Source organism: Hylaeus anthracinus, unplaced genomic scaffold (genome assembly GCF_026225885.1).
Source record: "Hylaeus anthracinus isolate JK02 unplaced genomic scaffold, UHH_iyHylAnth1.0_haploid 12001, whole genome shotgun sequence".
NCBI classification, from domain to species: domain Eukaryota; kingdom Metazoa; phylum Arthropoda; class Insecta; order Hymenoptera; family Colletidae; genus Hylaeus; species Hylaeus anthracinus.
This window is the reverse complement of record NW_026534348.1, coordinates 6574674-6595237: the sequence shown is the minus strand read 5'-3', so window position 1 is coordinate 6595237 and position 20564 is coordinate 6574674. Positions and strand designations below refer to the sequence as shown.

Sequence of the window (20564 nt, the reverse complement as noted above, 5' to 3'; positions counted from 1 at the left end):
GAGGACATGAATGAGAATTCTAATAAACTAGAGAAACGTGAGATGATTATGGGAGAATCGTCACAAATGCAAGTTAGCCACGGGGAAACTGATCAAAGTTGCAAGCTAGACCATGATACAACCGACGGTCTAGGTAACAGATCCTTTACGAACACCTTCATAAACTCGATCCTCGAAATGAGCGACGTTGTAACGAACGAAGTGCAAGAGATTTACAAGAATCATGTGTCCAACGTTTTCGATTATGATAGCGACGATACCGTCGACGGACAGGTCTCGCGAGACGCAGTGAAATTTCAGCCTCTCTCAGGCAAAAACGATAGCGTCCAAGTTCGAGATTTCAAGTCGATCGTGTTATCAGAGCCTCGAGTCAAGCTCAAGAATACATCGACGAGTCGATCGAGTTTAAAGTCGCGTCGATCAAAAGCATTGGACGTTGATAATGAAATCCTTGAAAATCGAAATAGGAATAAGTTGAAGGAGAGGAGTGATAGTTTGTCGGCCATCGACGCGACTGAGGTTACCGGCGTTAAGCAAGTCGAAGCAGTCGAGGTAGAGACCATCGAAGAGTTTGGCACGAGGAATAGAAGCATCAGATTCAGGATATTACCTGAGATCAAGGGATCGAGAGTAGTGGTTAAGGAAAATTATGGCGACGCAGAGACCGTTAATACTCAGACGTATTGGGAGAAGGCGTCCAAGGCCACGAAGAATCGATTGATTAATCTCGATCCACCGTATCAGGGGGCGAGCAGGTTTCTTAAGAGACATCCGAATATTCGTGTACTTCCACCTGTTCCCAGTACCTCGTCCTTGATACAGCCAAGGTAGGAATGGGCTGGCAGATCATTAGAGAGCGATGGTTACCCTTTGTAACAGTGGTCGGTAACCTTTTTTCATCCTGAGTCAGATTAGACGGACAACTTTGTAGTTTTAACGCAGACTCTTATGGAACGTACAGATTTTCATGCGAATTGTTTGAATTTAAATCGAAATGCAATTTAGGAAGTTGCTGAAAATATGATATGTTATAGAAACCGATACTTTAAGCCATTAAAGAAAGAATAACAATTATTGATCGCGCCGTTACTGACGATGAGATACAACAGAGACTCCCGTATCCGTACCCTCGTTATCCGAATACCCTAATACAGTAAAGTCTCTATAAATGCTAAAACTCGGGACTGAAATGGCGTTACAGAGATATTCATAAATATGAATACGAATAAATTCGCATCATTGCGGATTTGTGTATCATGCGTTATTCACATTTTTATTTATAATTAACTCTTCGTTGAACAACGTTAATCACTTACTTACATCGTTTACTATCCCACGCAGAATCGTTTTCACTCCAACCAAATGGGTAATTACAAAAATTATGTAATCTATGCAAGTAAAACAAGCGTTGTTGTTATTATTATAAAAAAAAAAACATTACAGTTGTGTTAATAAACACATATACGAAACTCTAAAATATGTATAACGAGTTATTACACATTTTTATTCATATTCATATTCATATTTATGAATCCAACTCCAACATTTTTTGGGACATCCTGTATAATGTCTAAATTGCAAAAGGATGTTGACAAATATTTCAAACAAAGATTGCGTTACTTCTGAAAATCTAAACAAGTAGAAATGACAAATTATAGTGATATTTTAGTTGCAGAAATTAATTCTATACCTTTACATTCATTCGTTCGTAACACTAATTTAAATCGAAATATTTACTGGCCATACTTTTCTTGTATTAATAATGCCAGGCTTCGTACTAATGAACACACACAGATTGCTTCGATATTTGGCTTTATACTTGCACGTACAATATTATAGTATATGCTCCCTTGCAGTGCGTGAGACCGAGGAAAAATGTCAAGTTGTAACGATAATAAATAAATTAGTAGGAAAATTAGTACAAGTAGATCAAATTACTAGGTGAATTACTAGGAGAAAACAACATCTTTTTTTCTAGTAATTTACGTGTTACAAAAAAATAGCGCAACTTTCATTCGAAACATTTTTCAATATCATCTGTAATTTAGAAATGATGCAGTCACGAATAAACGGGGTGGCTCTTATGCGAACAACAGTTTCCCTCTCGCGCTTTCGCGCAAAATTCCATAGAAATAACAGTCACTGTGCTCCCTTGTTAGAGATGCTAATACAAGTACAACATTGTAGGAATTTGATACTGCCATTACGTCCCGTATGGAGCAATTACGTGCGCAGAAGACCAGATTTTAACCTTGTACTTAGCGGTAGAACGTAAGTGGTTCAGGCGGTTCAACGAATTGCCAAGTCAGATTTCTGGTTTTTCGCAACAAAAGAAAAAAAAAAAAACCAAACAAACAAACAAGGAAATCGTTTCATTTCGTCACGCGAGAGCTATCCATCGCACAGTGTGTCGCTTGATGGACAATGTTCATTCTCGAAATATTAGTAAAAGAATGTAGTTTTCAATATTATCGATCGTTTTTACTTGATACGCCATTTTATTGTTGAAATTTCCGTTTGTTGAATGTCATAAAATTTCAGAAAATATCTATGAATTTTATTCAAACACGTGCCACTGATACAATATTTGTTACAAGTTGATTTTAATATTCCAATACCTTCGAGGTAAAATTTTAAAATAAAAAAATTTTATTCCATATTTTGTTCTTAATTTTTTTCACAAGGAACCACCTCGTGTCCGCTGGTACATGTCATTCGGTCGCATCTTGTATGTATAGTTTTGTATGTATCAAGGAACGTGGCTTTCGTCCTATAGTTAAATCAAAATCGTTCGTTACTTTGAAAATTAAGAATTTTGTTCTAAACGGCCATATAGTCATCACACTGTGTATCGATGAAAGATTGAAATTGGACTTTCTCGAAATATATTCAGCCATTCGAACCGCAAATTTAATCTTGGCACGTTCGTCGGCGTATTCTTCCATCGCATGTATTATAGCCACGCGAATTTATCCGTAGCATCGTGCAAAGATTTGCTTCTATGTTTGCCCGACGCTGAAAGGCTTATCCGATTTTTCTGTGTACGCATCATTATATCTCGCTACGTGTTTATCGTTGCGGTTCATCGATCGTTCTCTAGGATAGTGTCAACAGTTTCGTCCGAGAAATTGACGCGTTTGTTGATAAAATTAAGAGGGAAAGGTCTGGTCCAGCTAATGTATTTTTCTAATGCATATCGTTTCCAGATATAATTAATTTTTGTTATTAAAGCTTTTCTTTACATATAAAGGGACGTTCAAAGAAGAAAATTTGACAGTGTACATTTAATTTAAATGTATATATACATGTCTACATTAAATGTATACATAGTAGTCGCAAGGAAAGGATTCGGTCTAAACGGTGGCACTTGATTCAATGCTTAAATTGAAGGTAATTAAGTTTATATACTAACGAACCTCGACTCTTAATGAATTATTATTATAGCATAAAGTCATTGCAAAATAACGGTCGACATGTATCGTTCATCTTCGTGTGATTTGCCGCCATTTTTGCAATTAACAATTTTCTTTTTTTTGCAAATTAAGGTACATACGCATTTTACGTACCTACTAAAGAAAGAAATTTTCTGATTTTATCTATCAGACGTTTTCCCAGGGCTCCACTCATCTCCTCTATCCCATCGTTTTTACTGAATCCTTTCCTTGCGACTACTACATATATCTGTACGTATGTATACATTCAAATTAAATCTACGCTGTCAAATTTTCTTCGTTGAACGTCCCTTTATGTAAGAAACAGTTTCAATAACAATAATTAATTACACCTGGAAATTATACGGATCAGAAAAATACATTAGCTGGACCACACTCGTCCCTTAATCTACGCACGAGGTGAGAGATGATCTTGTTCAGCAAATTTTCTTTTATCACCAGCCTGGTTCTGCTACAGCACGTTTAACCCTAGGAGGACATTTAATAAATACTTTTAATAAATACGTTCGATTGCTCGTCGTATTAAACGCTTCTTCCTGCTTTCAGCGGTAAGGATTACGATCCCTTCCTGCTGGCAGAGCAGCAGATGAACGAGCTGCTCTCTGACGTTAGCGAGCAATCCGCGACGGACAGTCCGCCAATTGAGCAAAACCGCGAAACCTTCTTTCCCCTGTCTCACTCCTCCGCTTTCGTCAAGTATCCCTACCAACAACAGTCTCTGTCTAACCCAGAAAAACGATCGTCCGTGATAGCACCGCCCACGGAATTCGACGACCTCGTCTCTGATTTCTCGAGCGACTCGACCGAGACCAACTCGCTGTCGCGCGAGGTTTTCCTCAATGACAGCAAGCAAGAGTCGAAGGCGCCTGGCACGAAACCGGACGGGGAAAAGAGATCGCCGGCCAGAGAGCTGGGCAGACGAGTGATTATCGATAAATCGAAAGCTTTAGGAGGAGACGTGGTAGACGACGCATCACCTGGTGCCAGAAGTTTCGTTTCTAACACGGACAGATCTCGTAAAATCCTCGACAACGCCACGGTTGTTCATACTCAACCTGCCGTCGGTCGTTCTTTCTCCGTCCGTGCTGCCTCTGCTCCTAAAAGCACTCCGGACAGGAAAACCTCCGACAGCTCTCAGGATTCCAAGGAATTGTCTCGTAATAGTAACGACAGTCGGAGGTCCTCGAACGCCAGCTTGAATAATAGAAATAACAATTACGTGAACCTATCGAGGAGCAACCTTAGTCTTAGCTCCATAGTGTCCTCCGACGTGGACATCAAGCGTTCGAACTCTGTGTTCGACGAGCTGATGACCTCGTTCGAGGACGAGAACGGCTCTTTTCCTTCCCTGAAGTCCCTCCTAAAGGATGATTCCTTGTCCGTCTCTAGCTCCGTACACGGCAGACGTCGCAGCGATCAGACCAGCGACGAGGACCTCTCTTCACCCGAGAGTTACAAGAGGCAGGACCACAGCAAACTCAGTGGGGACTCGGCATATAGCAGGTTATATATTATTCGGTTGTCCAGAAAGTTCGTGGCAATTTTTCAGAAAAATACAAAGGCACATTTGAGTTTTACTATACAGGGTGTCCTAAAAATGTTGTAAAACCTTGAAGTGGGTGATCGGCCAGGTGATTTGAAACAACTTTTTCCTTAGCGAAAATGTTGTCCGAGGCTTCGTTGAGGAGATATTAACGGACAAACGTCGACCAATCAGAGCGCGCGTATACCGTCGGAGCGGCCGTGGTAGCGTATGAGCGCGGCCGCCTAGCGCGTAGCCACGCCTACCGCGACCGCTCCAACGGTATACGCGCGCTCTGATTGGTCAGTGTTTTCCGTTAATATCTCCTCAACGAAGCCTCGGACAACATTTTTGCTAAGGAAAAAGTTGTTTCAAATCACCTCCCGAATCACCCATTTCAAGGTGTTACAACATTTTTGGGACACCCTGTATATATTATTCGGTTGTCCAGAAAGTTAATTTCAATTTTTAAGAAAAATTCAATGGCACATTTGAATTTTACTATATACTCTAAAAATATGTAGGAATGGTTGGTGAATTATTTCTTTCCCTAAAATTTATTCATAAAATAAATACAAGAAGTATTATTTTGAAGCGGTTTCTGTAAGGTTCTATTTGGAAAATGTTCAAAAGAGAAAACGAGACAAACACATCGACACACCTCAGATTTATTCGAAGCCTACTGTTTTGCCCATCTCTGCCTAAAATCCCATTCAATTTGTTCCCCTCAGTTTAAATCGAAAATATTCGCACCACGGACGCAGCACCAACGACGTGGCTGGACGCCTGGACGAAGACTTGCCAAGGCACAATCGTCGCGACGGCGACGGAGTCACGTCGACGCCTAAATGCAAAATGTCCAAGTTTTGCCACGAATGCGGTTCCAAGTTCCCTGAAACAGCGAAATTCTGTTGCGAGTGCGGCATTAGGAGACTCGTCCTTTGAGGATCCTCGACAACACTAAGCAACGACTTCAAGTATCGATCAGACATCTATGGATGATTTGAATTGTCCTTCGGTACTGTGGCAAGATAAAAAGCACAATAGTCCATGACACAGTTTTTTTTTAGCTCGCGGTTAGAAAAATACATTAAATAAGATGAAAGCACCAATAGCGAACACCTTCGACTTTTTCTTCTCTCAGATATTACATTTCCCAACAAGGATTATTCGATTACTGTACCAAAGCATTGGAGCAGACAATGTCGTCTTTGTCTACCTAGATAGTTAATATCATCATTTTTCAAGGTTTCACTTTTCTCTAAAACTGGGAGATTGTTTTAGCAGCTGACCTATCGAAAGAACAAAAACAGTAGTTTACAGTTGGGAAAACGTTAAGAATGAAAAGTTAAAAGAACAATAAGAGTAATTAGATGGATGCATAAACGCATCAGAAAAATAATGGCGAGATTTACTTCCATCGTGGGCTTTTTTTCAAGATTAAATAATAAAGAGAATAATTAGATAGACGCACAAACTTTTTTCATATAATATCGAAAACGGACAATCAACGAACCTGTTTCCAGATTGTATTTTATTACAAGTAACGCTGCTAACGTTTCACGTTCTGTTTTTCGAAAATTGTCCGCTACTGGCTCGACCTCTACAACTGGTGCGTTTACCTTATACACAAAATAATATTAAAAATAACGCTAGTTTACGAAATAAAAATAAAATATGTACATTCGATGCCACAATTTTTGTCTGCTAAGCTCGAAAATCGCAATGAAAAGTTTTTCTATGAATACGTTTTTTTGTTATATGAATTTTTGAATTTTCATTCGAATTTTTAAACAATTATCGTTAAAAAAACAATTGTAAATCCGATTACCTTCGATATGGCATCTTGCGCGACCCAATCGAGTGTTTGTACCTCGTGATATGTACCACTAAAATGTGAAGGAATCTCAGAAAAAAATCGAAAAAGAAAATTCGAAAGTTCATATAAAAAAAAAACCTAACCATAGAAAAATTCGTTCATTGCGATTTTCGAGTTCGGTAGGCCGAAATATACAAGAAAAAAAAATTGTGGCATCGAATTTACATTCTGGCTGGAAACTAGTGTAATCGATCTTGAATGAGACACAAGTATTTATCGTGTACGTAGGTCTCTTTGTGAGCGTGGATGGAAAAGTGTCGGCACGAAGGAATTGAAAAAAAAATTATTTTAAATATATTTAAACGAATATTAAAAAAAAACAAGATTCTATTCTTGCATCCCGAAGCGAGGCACGCTAAAAGTTAAAACACCAATGTACTCTAGTCATTACTCCGGCCATTCAGAGTTGTAACAAAGATAAGCAGAGGAATGAAATTCTCAGTATTACGGAACACGAGAGAAACGAATGTCAATTGCAGATGATAGAATCGAGAATATAATCGACAGTTGATTATATATTTATTCTATGATACGTATAATGTCGGTTTATATAATTCCATCAAACTATAATCAATGCAAGGATTTCACTTTAAAACTTCCTTTCTATGAATCTAACTCGACAAGAAGCGTATGTTATTTTTAACGGCGCTACGCTTTGAAATAACTCTTAAAAATTTACAATTTCATTAAACTATAATCAATGCAAGGATTTCACTTTAAAACTTCCTTTCCATGAATCTAACTCAACAAGAAGCGTATGTTATTTTTAACGGCGCTACGCTTTGAAATAACTCTTAAAAATTAAAGTTTGACCGTAGTTCGTTGATTTTGTCTTTTCGAATCTTTCTAAAATCGTCAGTGAACGAGTGAACTGCGAAAATTGTATCGTTGCTCGACTGGCGTAATATGTAACGTTTAAGCTGTCGTTCCCTCTAGAAACTACCATACACTCGTAAAAACCTTTTTCAACAACCTGTATACAGCGCACATTTGCCTGAAAATAATGGACGGATATATTTTAATTAAATTCCATTTGATTTACAATAAGTGTAGTCACCGTTACCGATGCGAAATATCACGTTTGCGTTTCTTAAATTTTATACATACATATATCTACTGCTGGGAGTTGGAGAGACCTGACCCATGTATAAACTACATCTTTTTATACCTTCCTTATTGTACTAAAGAATTAAAAAGAATAAATAGATATCGGACTCAACGATCACAATTTTGGTCAGGTAGATTAATTTAGTATCGATGAGAATTTCTAAGCGTGTAATCGCTATCACGACAAACTCGATTATTCGAGTAAAATACCGATTATTCTCTGTATTCTTTACGCCTTCTTCTGAAAGAGTCCGAACTGGAAAGAGTTCGATTTTCTGACCAATTTTCTCTTCGCCTCCCAACAATACACGAGAGAATCGCGCTTCACAAGCGGAAATAAATGGTCAGCGATGTTCTCTGTCATTTTGTTCATTGTCGATCTCTTCGTTTGCGTATTTTTACGTGTTCCAGTGAACGATCAACACGTTGGTAGTCGTCTTCTTTTATATGAAATCCCTAGTGTAACCGTTTTACAAGTTATTTATATAAGTGAGCACAAGGAAGAAAGAAGGGAGAAGAAATCGGACACGCGATATATTCCAATCACTGTTTACGTGTGTAGAACCAAATAATTATACCGTAAGTTTAGAGATACCTGTTAGAAATAGGCAATTCCGTGGTACAATTTACCGTGCCATGTTAACAAATGGTCCTTAATTAAACGCTTTACTGAAAAATAAAAGTAGAAGTAGCGAATGACTCGCCCGACACTCATCTTTTTAAACGAATCTAACAGATAATACATGTATTAAACGAGAGTGAAATTGCTACGAATCTGCCGTATAGTTTTATATATAGGTATATTAACTTAATATTATTAAGCCTTTAAAGTAACTCTTGCTCTACATTCCTTTACATTTATATTTATCTACATACCTCCTTCATAATTCTGCAATTGGATATGTTAGTGATCTATCAGAGCTCAGTTCTTGTTTAAATTGTAGACCGTCTCGAAATAGGCTGGTAGATAAAGTGTTGAAAAATGTTCGTTAAGGCAAATACGATCTAAGGAAGGCAGATTAATTCTCTGGTGTCTAAAGAATACCAAAGAGAGAACCCATAGAAACTAAGCCATCGAGTAAAGTCCAATTAATTGTATACTATCGTAATATACATATGTAACAATAAATCGTCTATGTTTCGAACTGTATTTTTGCAAGTGCAATAAAATTATGCTTGTACGAAATGCAAGCAAATACTTGGTGGTTACCGATTGCTTAACACATCTTCACACGTAGCATATGTCATTGTACGTACAGTCGTACACAAGAACGCACAAAGTGTAGCGTTTTGCACGACTCGATTGCAACAAAGTGGACCGAAGTAATGTTTACGAAGCAGGCAGGGCTAGAATTACTTTTCGATACCATACCATTAATACTAAATCCCTTGGTCTTTTCAATTCGTGTTAGAAACGTCTATCTTGTACGATGTTGTAGCTCCTGATCAGCGTATTTCAGTAAATAAAAAAGAAGAAAGTAGAAGAAAAAAGAAGAAATTTTACATTTAATTTTCAATGTACTATATATACGTCACCTAATATATGATACAATTATTTGTTAATGTTGAGAGCGTATTTAAAAACAGTCTGCAATTCGAAAAAGAATATTCTACGTTAGTATATTTCAATCTAGACTGACATTAATTCCTGCATACTGTTACTAAATCCAACTGCTACTACATCCAAAACCAAGTCTTTATAAATAAATATTTTAAGTAGCCAATCACGTTACTCTAACGTATGTACATAAAGATGTGCATAGAGAGAGAAAGTAGTTGCATATTTCGAGACAATACTGTATCGTGTCGACCCATTACCGATTACGACAATTGCGAAGCACCAACTGTGTCCGTGTCCTCCGCTCCTTACCCTCTGAAAGTAGCGTGTTTGGTTCTTACTTCTTTTAACAAACGAGGGTCAAGGTTCTGGGAATGTAATGGCTTCCGAGGTGAACGCAATTTTCAGTAACAGTTTGGGTGTTTGAAATGTTACGAACCATACATCGTTTGCCACGAAATCTCCTAAAGAACAACGATTATCGGAAGCTGCTGTCGCTCGACAGAAATTTCAATGCCTCGTTGACGCGACGGTTAGTCTCACAACCTCAACGCTTAGACAGGAAAGGTTCGCGGAGCATACACGTAAACGTCAGTCCTGGCGAGAAAGCGAAATGTGGCCTAGAGAACGGTGACAATGTAAAGTTTCACTGCAAACGTTAGCTTGTCCTAAAAGTTTCTTTCGTTTTGTTAGTAAGTATTAGGTGTAGAAATTGATTCTGTGCCTATCAGAATCGCACATTTATAACTCTAGTTCAAGTACAGATATTTACTCGTCATTTTGTCTTACGTTGTAATGCCAAACTTTTAAATCCTCAAACTCGTGTTCGTTACGACGGATCCACTGAATCTCGACCCGATGGACGTTACAATCTACCTATACACCAACTTTAATAGTTACGAAATTTTGAATGTTATATAAATGTACTTGGAATTGATAGTTGTACAATAGAAATTAATAACGCATATCATTTGTGACTGTAGTTTAAATTTACATATTTACTTCGTGATAATGAAACACGCGAACTGCTTCGACATTTTCTTTTTACAACTATACGTATGTACATATGTGCTCTTTTGAAATGTGTGATTGAGGGAATGTGAAAAATTGTATGGATTTTCTTTGTAAATATAATAAATGATTTTTGTTTTGTGATATTACTGACATCACCGACAACGAGCTGCATACACGATCCATTTCGATCTATTACCTTCTTTCACCTCTTTCAAGGCGGCATAACAGCGACCATCTTTCCAAAATTGATTTGCTAGCAAGATATCCATCCGTGAACATTTTTATATCATGATTTATTCAACTGCAGTCTTCGTCTTCGAGTTCAAAATAACCAGCACTGAACATTCTAAACAAACTACGAACTGTTTTAACACTTGTGGAACAACTCCTATAAACGGTGCGAATTTTGTTTACAGTATCGTTGCCAGTGTTGCCTTTTTTTTTTTTTTTTTTTTTAACAATGCAACATCAAATACCATCTTTGCTTTGATATACTTAAACGATAAAAGGATAACATAAACTTCTGAGTACTAACATTGTTTATTTATACATATAAACGCTTGTAGACGAAACAACAGAGTGTAAGTCGCGAAAGAAACTTTTGAGACAATACAATAACGATAATAATAAATCTTTAGGTTGTTAACATCCTTTCTAAACTGTGCCAAAAATGTGAAACATTTCTTGCAGAACTATCCCATGATAGATCATTGTTACGATGTCGTGATTGTAGGCGCTGGAGGTGCGGGATTAAGAGCAGCGTTTGGTTTAGGTAAATTTCATTAATTAAAATGCCAAATATTATATTAAGATTATATTATATTAAAATATTAAGGCATTCAAGCATTAATGTGTTCGGATCGAATTTGTGCTATTTCGTCGAAAGAGATATACGTGTAATAATACGAAATGAAAACCAAGTCTAATCATTTTGAATAAAAAATAATTCGAAATAATAATTTAATCGTTCGAATTCACCGGAAACTATAGAAATAAGATGCCCTACTACAATACTTTACTCTTTTACGTCATCGAATAGAAAATATCTTACAATTAGTCTAATCTTACTAGTAATTACTCTACTAATGATTAGTCTAATTTTAGACTAATTCAAATCTTACAATTAGTGATTACGAAACAGTCCGCAATTTTATTTTTACTCTTTTACACCATCGAATTAAAATGTTCCCTGCTATTTTGCTACTATTCAATCTCGTTTTTACTTGTTTACGCGATCGAATAGGAAGTAAGGGGTACAGAGTGGCAGTGGTCACAAAATTATTTCCGACGAGATCTCACACGGTGGCTGCCCAAGGAGGTATAAATGCCGCCATCGATACCGAAAAGGAGGATAACTGGCTGTACCACATGTACGATACGGTTAAAGGATCTGACTGGCTAGGTGATCAGGATGCGATACACTTTATGACCAGGGAAGCGCCACGCGCAGTCTTCGAGCTGGAGAATTATGGTAATTCTTAATTTCGATTGATTGACTAGAGTTTCCAGAGCTTCACTTTAATTTCGTCTTGTAAATAAATTATATAGATTTGTGTAACTCGACAGTTTGTCTTTGGTAATTAAATATTTATGGACCTTTGCAGGATTTTCTGTAGATTGAAGGATAACTACCGTTATATCAATTAATGTTATAATATCAATAATATCAATATAATGTTTTGTATTATTTAAAAGAGTGATAATCATAGTGGTATAAGTAATTTTGTTTCGTCATTTTGAGAAACATTTTCCATTAATGAAGTTATACAATTAATTAAATTTTATATAAATGTCTTTTAACATCGAGGATACAAACAAATCGTCAATTGAATAGCTTGGATTAATTCTGCTTAAATCAATCGTCAATTAAATGGCTTTGAATTAATTCTGCTTAAAGTAATCGTCAACGAAATACCTTCGATTAAATTTGCTCGTATCAATCGTCAATTAAACGACTTTCGATTAATTCTGCTTAATTCAATTTTGATTAAATAATTTTTAATTGCATTGTTTGTAATTGGTCGTCAATTAAAGACGAAAATTAATTTGAAAAGTAATAAATCACTCGCAACCCTGCTATCATGATACAGTACTCTAATGAACTCTAATGTCTCAATAATTGAGACACTATGGTCTTGCGCAAGTTAGCCAGGATTAAAAGATTCTCGAATTTGCAGGTTGCCCTTTTAGTCGCACGGACGATGGAAGGATCTATCAGCGAGCGTTTGGCGGTCAATCGTTGAAATTTGGCAAGGGTGGCCAAGCTCACAGAACTTGCGCCGTCGCGGATAGAACCGGTCACTCGCTGTTGCACACTTTATATGGGCAAAGTCTACGGTACGAGGTGCACTATTACGTGGAGTACTTTGCCCTTGATCTTCTTATGCACGGACGGTGCTGCAAGGGCGTCCTGGCGTGGGAACTGGAAACTGGACTTCTCCATCGTTTCAGGGCTCACCATACGGTAAGCGGTGTTTATAATAAATAGACATCCTAATTTCTTAGATGTTAATGTTGTAACAGCAATGGAGCAAAATGAATCGTACGCAATTCAATAATGCAACATTAGACGTAAAATATTGTGTATGTATTACCTATTAATGAAACGGAAGAAACTTTTCGGACAACCTAATGATAATATTGTACAATACATTGTAGAGTATTGTTGGAATATTTACTAAACAGCAACGTGTCATTTTGCTACAAAAATAAATGTACCGAGAATAAATGCACAATGGTATATCAGCCACTGCAGAATAACGAAAGAGAAAGTTTTCGTTTAGGCTATAGCCTACCCTCTCAAGTGCCTGAGAGGACACTTCCTGTAGTTTACTAAAGACCAAACAGACGTGTTAAAATTACGCTGCACAGAGCTAGAAATTCTTTCTACGATTTGCTCGTGACAATTTAGTAAATAAAGCTAAAGTTATCTATAAATTCGGTATTTTATTATTCACTTGTGTCCCATTTCCAATAAGTGTACTACAATTTAAGTAGCAATAGTAATCACTCCGGATCTTTGTGCAAAATAAAATCTTCGCGAACGTGCCAACAAAAATTGAACCCGAATAGGAATTTATTTTATTCTCGAAATATCATAACGTGAACTCTACTTTCGATCTGTTTTATATTCTTCCATATTGTTTGCATTTCGTAGGTTCTTGCGCATTCATATTTCCTATAAATGCATGAAGATCCGCAGTCTAATAATCGCACAAACACTCATGTGCTCATCGCGTGACTCACAGAGTGGAATAAAAAAAAAATAAAAATATATATATATATATATATATATATATATATATATACAGGGTGTCCCAAAACTCGGGGAGGAGCTGGAAATGGGGGGTAGCTGAGACGATTCTGAACAACAATTTCCTTTGCAAAAATGTCGGATGGGGCTTCGTTAAGGAGATATTAAGCGAAAACCCCGACCAATCAGAGCGCGCGTAGACCGTTGGAGCGGCCGCGGTAGCGAAGGCTACGCGCTGAGCGGCCGCGTCAATATCCTACGATGCACGTCGAGTCACTTGTTCGCGTGCGCAAGCGCGGCCACCAGCGCGTAGCCTACGCTACCGCGGCCGCTCGAACGGTCTACGCGCGCTCTGATTGGTCGGGGTTTTCGCTTAATATCTCCTTAACGAAGCCCCATCCGACATTTTTGCAAAGGAAATTGTTGTTCAGAATCGTCTCAGCTACCCCCCATTTCCGGCTCCTTCCCGAGTTTTGGGACACCCTGTATACATGTCGAATTGAGTAACCTCCTTCTTTTCGAAGTCGGTTAAAAAGGAATACATTTCACCCCATTAAATATTATATCCGAGTCCACGCGGTGGACCAAAGACGTATTATAACAAAATTAATTCCATAAGATTATGTGTAACATTTAGCTACGATGTTAACTGTTTTTTTCTTAGGTGTTGGCAACAGGTGGAGCAGGAAGGTGTTTTTTGTCCTGCACCGCTGCACACGCATGCACCGGCGACGGCATGGCGATGGCATCTAGAGCAGGATTACCCCTCCAAGACATGGAGTTCATCCAGTTCCATCCAACCGGTAATTACATCGTAAAGGGAGCAAAATAACCGCGTGCAAAATGCTTTCGTCGCTTAATCCGTCGACTTTTCCGTTAGGCATATACGGGAGTGGTATTCTGATAACGGAGGGCAGCCGAGGGGAAGGTGGAAAGCTATTGAATTCCGAAGGGGAATACTTCATGGAACGATACGCGCCAAACGCGAAGGATCTAGCGTCTCGCGATATCGTGTCGAGAGCTATAACCATAGAAATATTCGAGGGAAGGTGATGCAGTTTCCATGGAATATTAATCATCTTGGATGCGTTAAATTCATAGCTGCATTCGACGATGTTCTTAAAGAAGCGCAATATTGTCAAAACAATAAAATCGATTTTCTTTGCGTCGTCATTCGAAATCATCGATACGTATTTCGAGAATGTTGTGTGTCAAAGTTTGAAAAAGAAATCTCTATAAATGTTAGAGTTATAGCCTCGAATGTGGAGTAACGATCGAAAGCTACTGAAATTTTTCAATTAAGATCGCCTCTAAACGACTTTTTCAACGATTTAAGTTAAATTCCCTTCAGAAAATGAAATGGAGAAGTAGAACTTTTATTCAACTTTCGTTCCTTGTATCGACGCGACTGTAAAATTCATTCTGTTCGTTATAATCTAGAGGCGTTGGCGTTAAGAAAGATCACGTCCACCTTCAACTGGATCATCTGCCAGTGGAGACTATACGGACGAAACTACCAGGGATATCACATTTGTCCTGGGTGTTTGCTGGCGTTAACGTGGAGAAAGAACCGATTCCTGTTATCCCGACGGTACATTACAATATGGGAGGTATACCTACAAATTGGCGCGCACAGGTGAGCTGTGAGATCGTAGTCCCCGCTTGCGTAACGTATTTCGCAAAACAATATTAAGACACTCGAATAAGATTTATTCCGAGATCGATAAAATTACATCAAGTATCGTTAAATCGTTGACGAATTGACATCTCTCGTATTTCTATTTTAATAAAGAAAGGATGTGCTTTGTTCTGTGATAACGTGCGCCATAAAGGGCATTGAACGGTCAATTGTAAATTGTAATGCCCACGGGGCTGGCAATGAACATCTAACTCTCTAAATGTTTGACTCATCGTCGGTAATAACGCCACAGTGGCATTCGACTGCCCGCATGTCGTCAGTTGTTTCTCTTTTTTTCTTTTTTTGATTTCTGAGATGCGAATTAATCATTTACTTCGTTGCTTCCGGGCAAACGACTTTCCTTTTACGAATCTTTGAAACTTTCGACGTTTCGTTTGAATGTCATCTAGAGTAAAAGTAGAATTATTTCTTTAAAACTGAACATTCGTTTGATCTAACACGACTTCAAATATGAATTTCTCTGATATTATCTAATCTCCTCGGTATTTACCTGTCTTCTTTTCAATAAAGTGAGTAATTGCGTTCTGCGCCGCGCGTTACACAATCGAGAGACTGCTCTTACAAAAAAAAAAAAAAAACAAAAAACGAGACGACAAGTTACCTAAATGACTACGCGTCAACGTGTGAATCACCGATCGTTCTCCTGACAAGGTTATCACGCGAGAGAAAGAGGAAGATCATGTGATCGAAGGACTCTGGGCGGCGGGTGAAACTGCGTGTGCATCCGTTCATGGCGCCAATCGACTAGGCGCGAACAGTCTTCTGGAGCTGGTCGTCTTTGGCAAAGCGATCGCCGATAATATCGATTGCATGACCAGACCCGGTGAGCGTCACGAGGATCTGTCAACTGTAAGGATACGTTTTAATATCGTCCTAATTACGTGACACGACGACTGTCCCGCTTCACGATAATATTCGGTTGTCCCAAAACCTTCTTTCGTTTTATTAATAATTAATTCATACACGATACTTTACGTTTTATGTTACATTGCAAAATCGCGTACGATTCATTTCGCTCCATTACTGTCACAGCATCAATGTCTAAGAAATTAGATCGTCTATTTCTATGAACACTGCCACAGAAATAAATTGAATGCATCTCACGAAAGAAACTTTCGGGACAACCTAATCATATAACGTTGGATCAAAGAAACTGTGTAGGCACTTTGAAACACGGAAGTCACACCTGTAAATTTCAACTGTTTATATCTCGACAACGAAGCCGCAGTTCGCGAATTGGTTAAAGATTTTTCGATTCGTACTGGTGATGGGTGTCGAGAGAGCTTACCCTCTAAAAAGTGCCCGCATATTAACGCTTTATCTACCGGGCTATTTAGAAACAGTCTTTAATTCAAAAAAGAATTCTCTACGGTAGTATATGCCAATCTAGACTGACAATAATTACTTCGTGCTATTGCTAAGTACATTAAGGGGGCATTTCACTGTGAACGCACAAAAAAAGAAGCATATTTTCAAGAATGTTTTTCTCGGGAACTATTGGATAAGATTGAATCGCAATGGAAAGTGTTAAGAACGAGTGTTTCTTCTTTCCACCATTTCGATTCACTTGTTGCGAATGCAATAATGATTTGATAGTCGAGTCGATTGTCTCGAGAGCAGAACATTTTTAATTGTCATAATTGTAGAGTGTTTTCTTATTGCACGTCGTGTTCGGGAACAGGCTGTTAGCGAACAATCAATTTGTCGTTTCGACGCGACCCGTTACGCAAAAGGCTGCATTCCTGTTGCCGAGTTGCGGGAGGAGATGCAGCAAACAATGCACCGATATTGCTCTGTCTTCAGAACCTGTCACATATTGCAGCGAGGATGCCGCGAGATGACGCGGCTTTACACCTGCGATCTACCGGACTTATGTGTAGGTGAATTGATCGAAATTCTTCAATACGATCAAACCTTTTTAATCTGTTACATGACCCGATAAATATCGAATACTTCTTTCGTTTCGTCTGTTTCGTCGCTTTTAACCCTTTGCGCTCGAGGCCCTTTTTTTCTGGTATCTATCTGAAACTCGAGATGCTTTCTTAGCATTCTATTGTCGCGAATGCTACGCTTAGATTTACTTCGAAAATGAGATCTCTGATTTGAGATTTGAAAATAAGGTTACCTTTGCCTCGCCGACAATTATTTTATTGACACTTCGAACTCCAAAGAAATTAGAGCTAAAGGAAACCTAGTGGTGACTGAGAGACACCTCTCGAGTGCAAAGGGTTAACATAGCTTATCCTATCCTTTATCCCTTTGTCATTGTCCTGGCAAGGATACAGTAGTGACCCTACATAGGGGCGAAATAGACGCTGCCTAAGGGCTCGTGCAACTGTGTTGTAATTTTTTTTCATTCAAATAAATTTACACTAGAATTATTCAAAGTATTATTGTAGAATGATATGTTTCTTCAAAAATTAGTCACAGATTTATTTTTTGTAACATATAATATGAATGAGCACGGCCAATATTAATGGCAACTGCGCTAATAATAGTTTAACATTTCCGTTCGGTAATAACTTCTTAACGTTCAGTGAAAAATTGTTTAAACCAGAAAACATGTTTGAAGAGTCTGGTAAAATTGATGTATTAGTTAAATTAATAGTATATATAGATTTTATTAATCTGGAGGTCGTTTGCGCTTTCGTTTTGTCTCACTTTGTCTCTTCTAAATTCAGGTTCAAGACCAGTCATTAATTTGGAATACAGAACTCGTAGAAGCCATAGAATTACAAAACATGATGCTGGTTAGTATGCACATTGTTTACGCGGCGGAGAATAGAAAAGAATCCAGAGGATCACACGCTCGGGACGATTACAAGGTATTCGCACAATAATCGTTCTTCTACTTTTTTTTTTTGTCCGATTGTTTTAAGAAAATTCACGAGAAAATTGAAAAAATTCTATTCGCAGGAAAGAATCGACGAGTACGATTACACGAAACCCCTCAATGATCAGAAAAAACGTGCGTACATCGACCACTGGCGCAAACATACGCTGACGTGGGCACGCGAGGATGGATCAGTGAGTTATCATCAGACTGCGGATGTTTAAGCGTTTACGATAAGTGAAAATATGGAAAGATGAACGAGGATGTTCATAAATGCAAAAATATATAAAATATCAACAAGAAAATTCTAGAGTGTATACTGTAACATTATATTTAGAAGATAAGATACACTAACATTTAAATCTAAATTCCTTGCCTGAATCTGAAAATATGATTTTGCATAAACATCCGTACTCTGATTATCATATTTCTGAATTTCTTCGTTTTCTTTTTAATCGACAATTATACACGAAGCATAAAATTGTTATCCGAAATTTGAAATAACGTCCAACGTTAATTCGATTAAAATTTTTACGTCAGCATCTGAAAATAACCAAAACAGATTCACCGATGTTTCCTTGTTAGTATGTATCTATTAAAAAATAAATGTTTCGTCTCTAAAAACAAGTCAGGTCTGAAGGGTTCGAAGAAAATGTTTCAACTTACTGCGCCTTCTAATAATTACTAGACCGTGGAATTCTGTGCATTCATAGATATAGAAATTTGAATGTGCAATAAACTACGAAACGCACATAGTATGCAATAATCTAAAGAATATTGAAAGTAATGTTTGCATTATAATATTTGCAGAGGTAGAATAAATTTGTATTATGGTTGAATTTTTGTAGGTACGGATGTAAAGATTTTATCTTGCATAAAGATTCACAGTTTAGAATGATCTTTTCTAAGTAATTTCTTTACGCCAAACTGTAATTCAAACCGTGTTTTACAGTTAACATTTTTGCAGATCAGCATATCTTATCGACCCGTCATCGACTCGACATTGGACGAGGCAGAGGCCAAACACGTTCCGCCAGCTGTTCGGACGTACTGATCACAACTTTCTGCCTGTAGCGTGGCGTTTTTGCTACGAAACAATGTGAATGTTTTACGTGTCCGCCGACGCAATTAAAATCGGCGAAAGACCACGTTATCGCGGAATTGTAACGACGCCGACGGTCCGATTTTGTCGTTTATCATGCATGTCCCTTATCCATTCCGTTTGCAACGTTTAACGAGCAACACATTATACAACTAATTAATTCCGACCGGAGACGTAGACCCCTATGCCATTTTATTTGCATAATTCGAGCGACTTTTGTCTTTTATTGCTCGCCGAATACTATCTTACTAGTGTAAATTGATTAAAAATTTGTATACGTGACCAAGATTGTATAAAATATATTTTTTCTTTCTCCAACGTTCCGAGCAACGCAAAATTTTCATCTAAAACTACGTTGATCTTAGGAGCAATAACGTTACTGTTGTTATTGCTTTTAACAATAAAATTATCGAATAGGTAATGAATATTGTTTAGGAAATATAAAAACAATGTGGCTAATTGTAGGCTAATTTATCATTTATTTTCGTACAATAGTTGTGATCGTTGGTTTACTGTTCAGGATTTTATTAGCGAGTACATGTTGACTCTGAACATTGGGGTATAATTGTATAAGTCTAGGTTGACCTAAAAAGAGGTTTAAGACTATAAAAAGTAAGTTGTTTTCATTTTTTTTTCTCGAAATAGAATAGTTCCTTACAGTTTTTGCCATTTTCATGCCTTTTTCGATCACCCTGTCGAAACCAACACTATGGCGACCACAAGTTGTTTTAATTTTTTTTTTTAAATAATAGTTCCCTATAGTTTTTGCCAGATCGTTGCGTAGAGAATGGGCTCGAATTTCGCTGGATGAGGTGTTACACAGCGCCCAATATTATAATTATATTATACATATACACCTAAGTCTCAACTAGATGGCCATTGAAATTCATCTGTACGAAGTTTAGTAGCCATTGAATTTTGCTCATTATTCTTTTACAATTACTGAAATTCTTAAGTATACTCGTGATTTGTTAGAATAATAATAATAATAAATGTTTTGTGACCACAAAACCTCATACACAGGGTGTCCCAAGAATGTTGGAAGTTCCTGAAAATAGTGATTCGGGAGGTGATTTGAAACAACTTTTTCCTTAGCGAAAATGTTGTAGGAGGCTTCGTTGAGAAGATATTAACGAAAAACGTCG

General features: G+C 37.7%; 3 protein-coding genes across 3 annotated transcripts in view; all 3 read left to right on the top strand.

The window, feature by feature from the left end:
* LOC128890603 (uncharacterized) overlaps positions 1 to 9762 on the top strand; it is a 17920-nt gene extending 8158 nt beyond the window's left edge. The window contains exons 6-9 of the mRNA XM_054149256.1: positions 32 to 827; positions 2188 to 2271; positions 3999 to 4955; positions 5706 to 9762. Of these exons, the coding sequence (XP_054005231.1) occupies positions 32 to 827; positions 2188 to 2271; positions 3999 to 4955; positions 5706 to 5919 (2051 nt within the window). The 3' untranslated portion in view covers positions 5920 to 9762. The remainder of the gene's footprint in view (positions 1 to 31; positions 828 to 2187; positions 2272 to 3998; positions 4956 to 5705) is intronic.
* Positions 9763 to 9946: 184 nt separating this feature from the next.
* LOC128890602 (succinate dehydrogenase [ubiquinone] flavoprotein subunit, mitochondrial-like) lies at positions 9947 to 14617 on the top strand. The gene is made up of 6 exons (XM_054149255.1): positions 9947 to 10156; positions 11099 to 11113; positions 11223 to 11304; positions 11776 to 12003; positions 12710 to 12996; positions 14450 to 14617. The coding sequence occupies exons 1-6, from the start codon at positions 9947 to 9949 to the stop codon at positions 14615 to 14617; spliced, it is 990 nt and encodes a 329-aa protein (XP_054005230.1).
* Positions 14551 to 19410, top strand: LOC128890778 (succinate dehydrogenase [ubiquinone] flavoprotein subunit, mitochondrial-like). Its single transcript, XM_054149619.1, has 7 exons — positions 14551 to 14834; positions 15226 to 15421; positions 16136 to 16333; positions 17166 to 17360; positions 18166 to 18309; positions 18401 to 18511; positions 19285 to 19410. Exons 1-7 carry the CDS (start codon positions 14629 to 14631, stop codon positions 19369 to 19371), a joined length of 1137 nt encoding a protein of 378 aa, XP_054005594.1. The 5' UTR covers positions 14551 to 14628; the 3' UTR covers positions 19372 to 19410.
* The last annotated feature ends 1154 nt before the right edge of the window (positions 19411 to 20564 follow it).

Coding starts and splice junctions, on each gene's coding strand:
- LOC128890602 (XM_054149255.1), top strand. CDS start 9,947: ATGTTACGAACCATACATCGTTTGCCACGAAATCTCCTAAAGAACAAC. Junction 11,305..11,775: donor AAGAGCAGCGTTTGGTTTAG/GTAAATTTCATT, acceptor GCGATCGAATAG/GAAGTAAGGGGTACAGAGTG. Junction 12,997..14,449: donor GTTTCAGGGCTCACCATACG/GTAAGCGGTGTT, acceptor TTTTTTTCTTAG/GTGTTGGCAACAGGTGGAGC.
- LOC128890778 (XM_054149619.1), top strand. CDS start 14,629: ATGCTTTCGTCGCTTAATCCGTCGACTTTTCCGTTAGGCATATACGGG. Junction 16,334..17,165: donor GTCACGAGGATCTGTCAACT/GTAAGGATACGT, acceptor GTTCGGGAACAG/GCTGTTAGCGAACAATCAAT. Junction 17,361..18,165: donor GCGATCTACCGGACTTATGT/GTAGGTGAATTG, acceptor TTCTAAATTCAG/GTTCAAGACCAGTCATTAAT.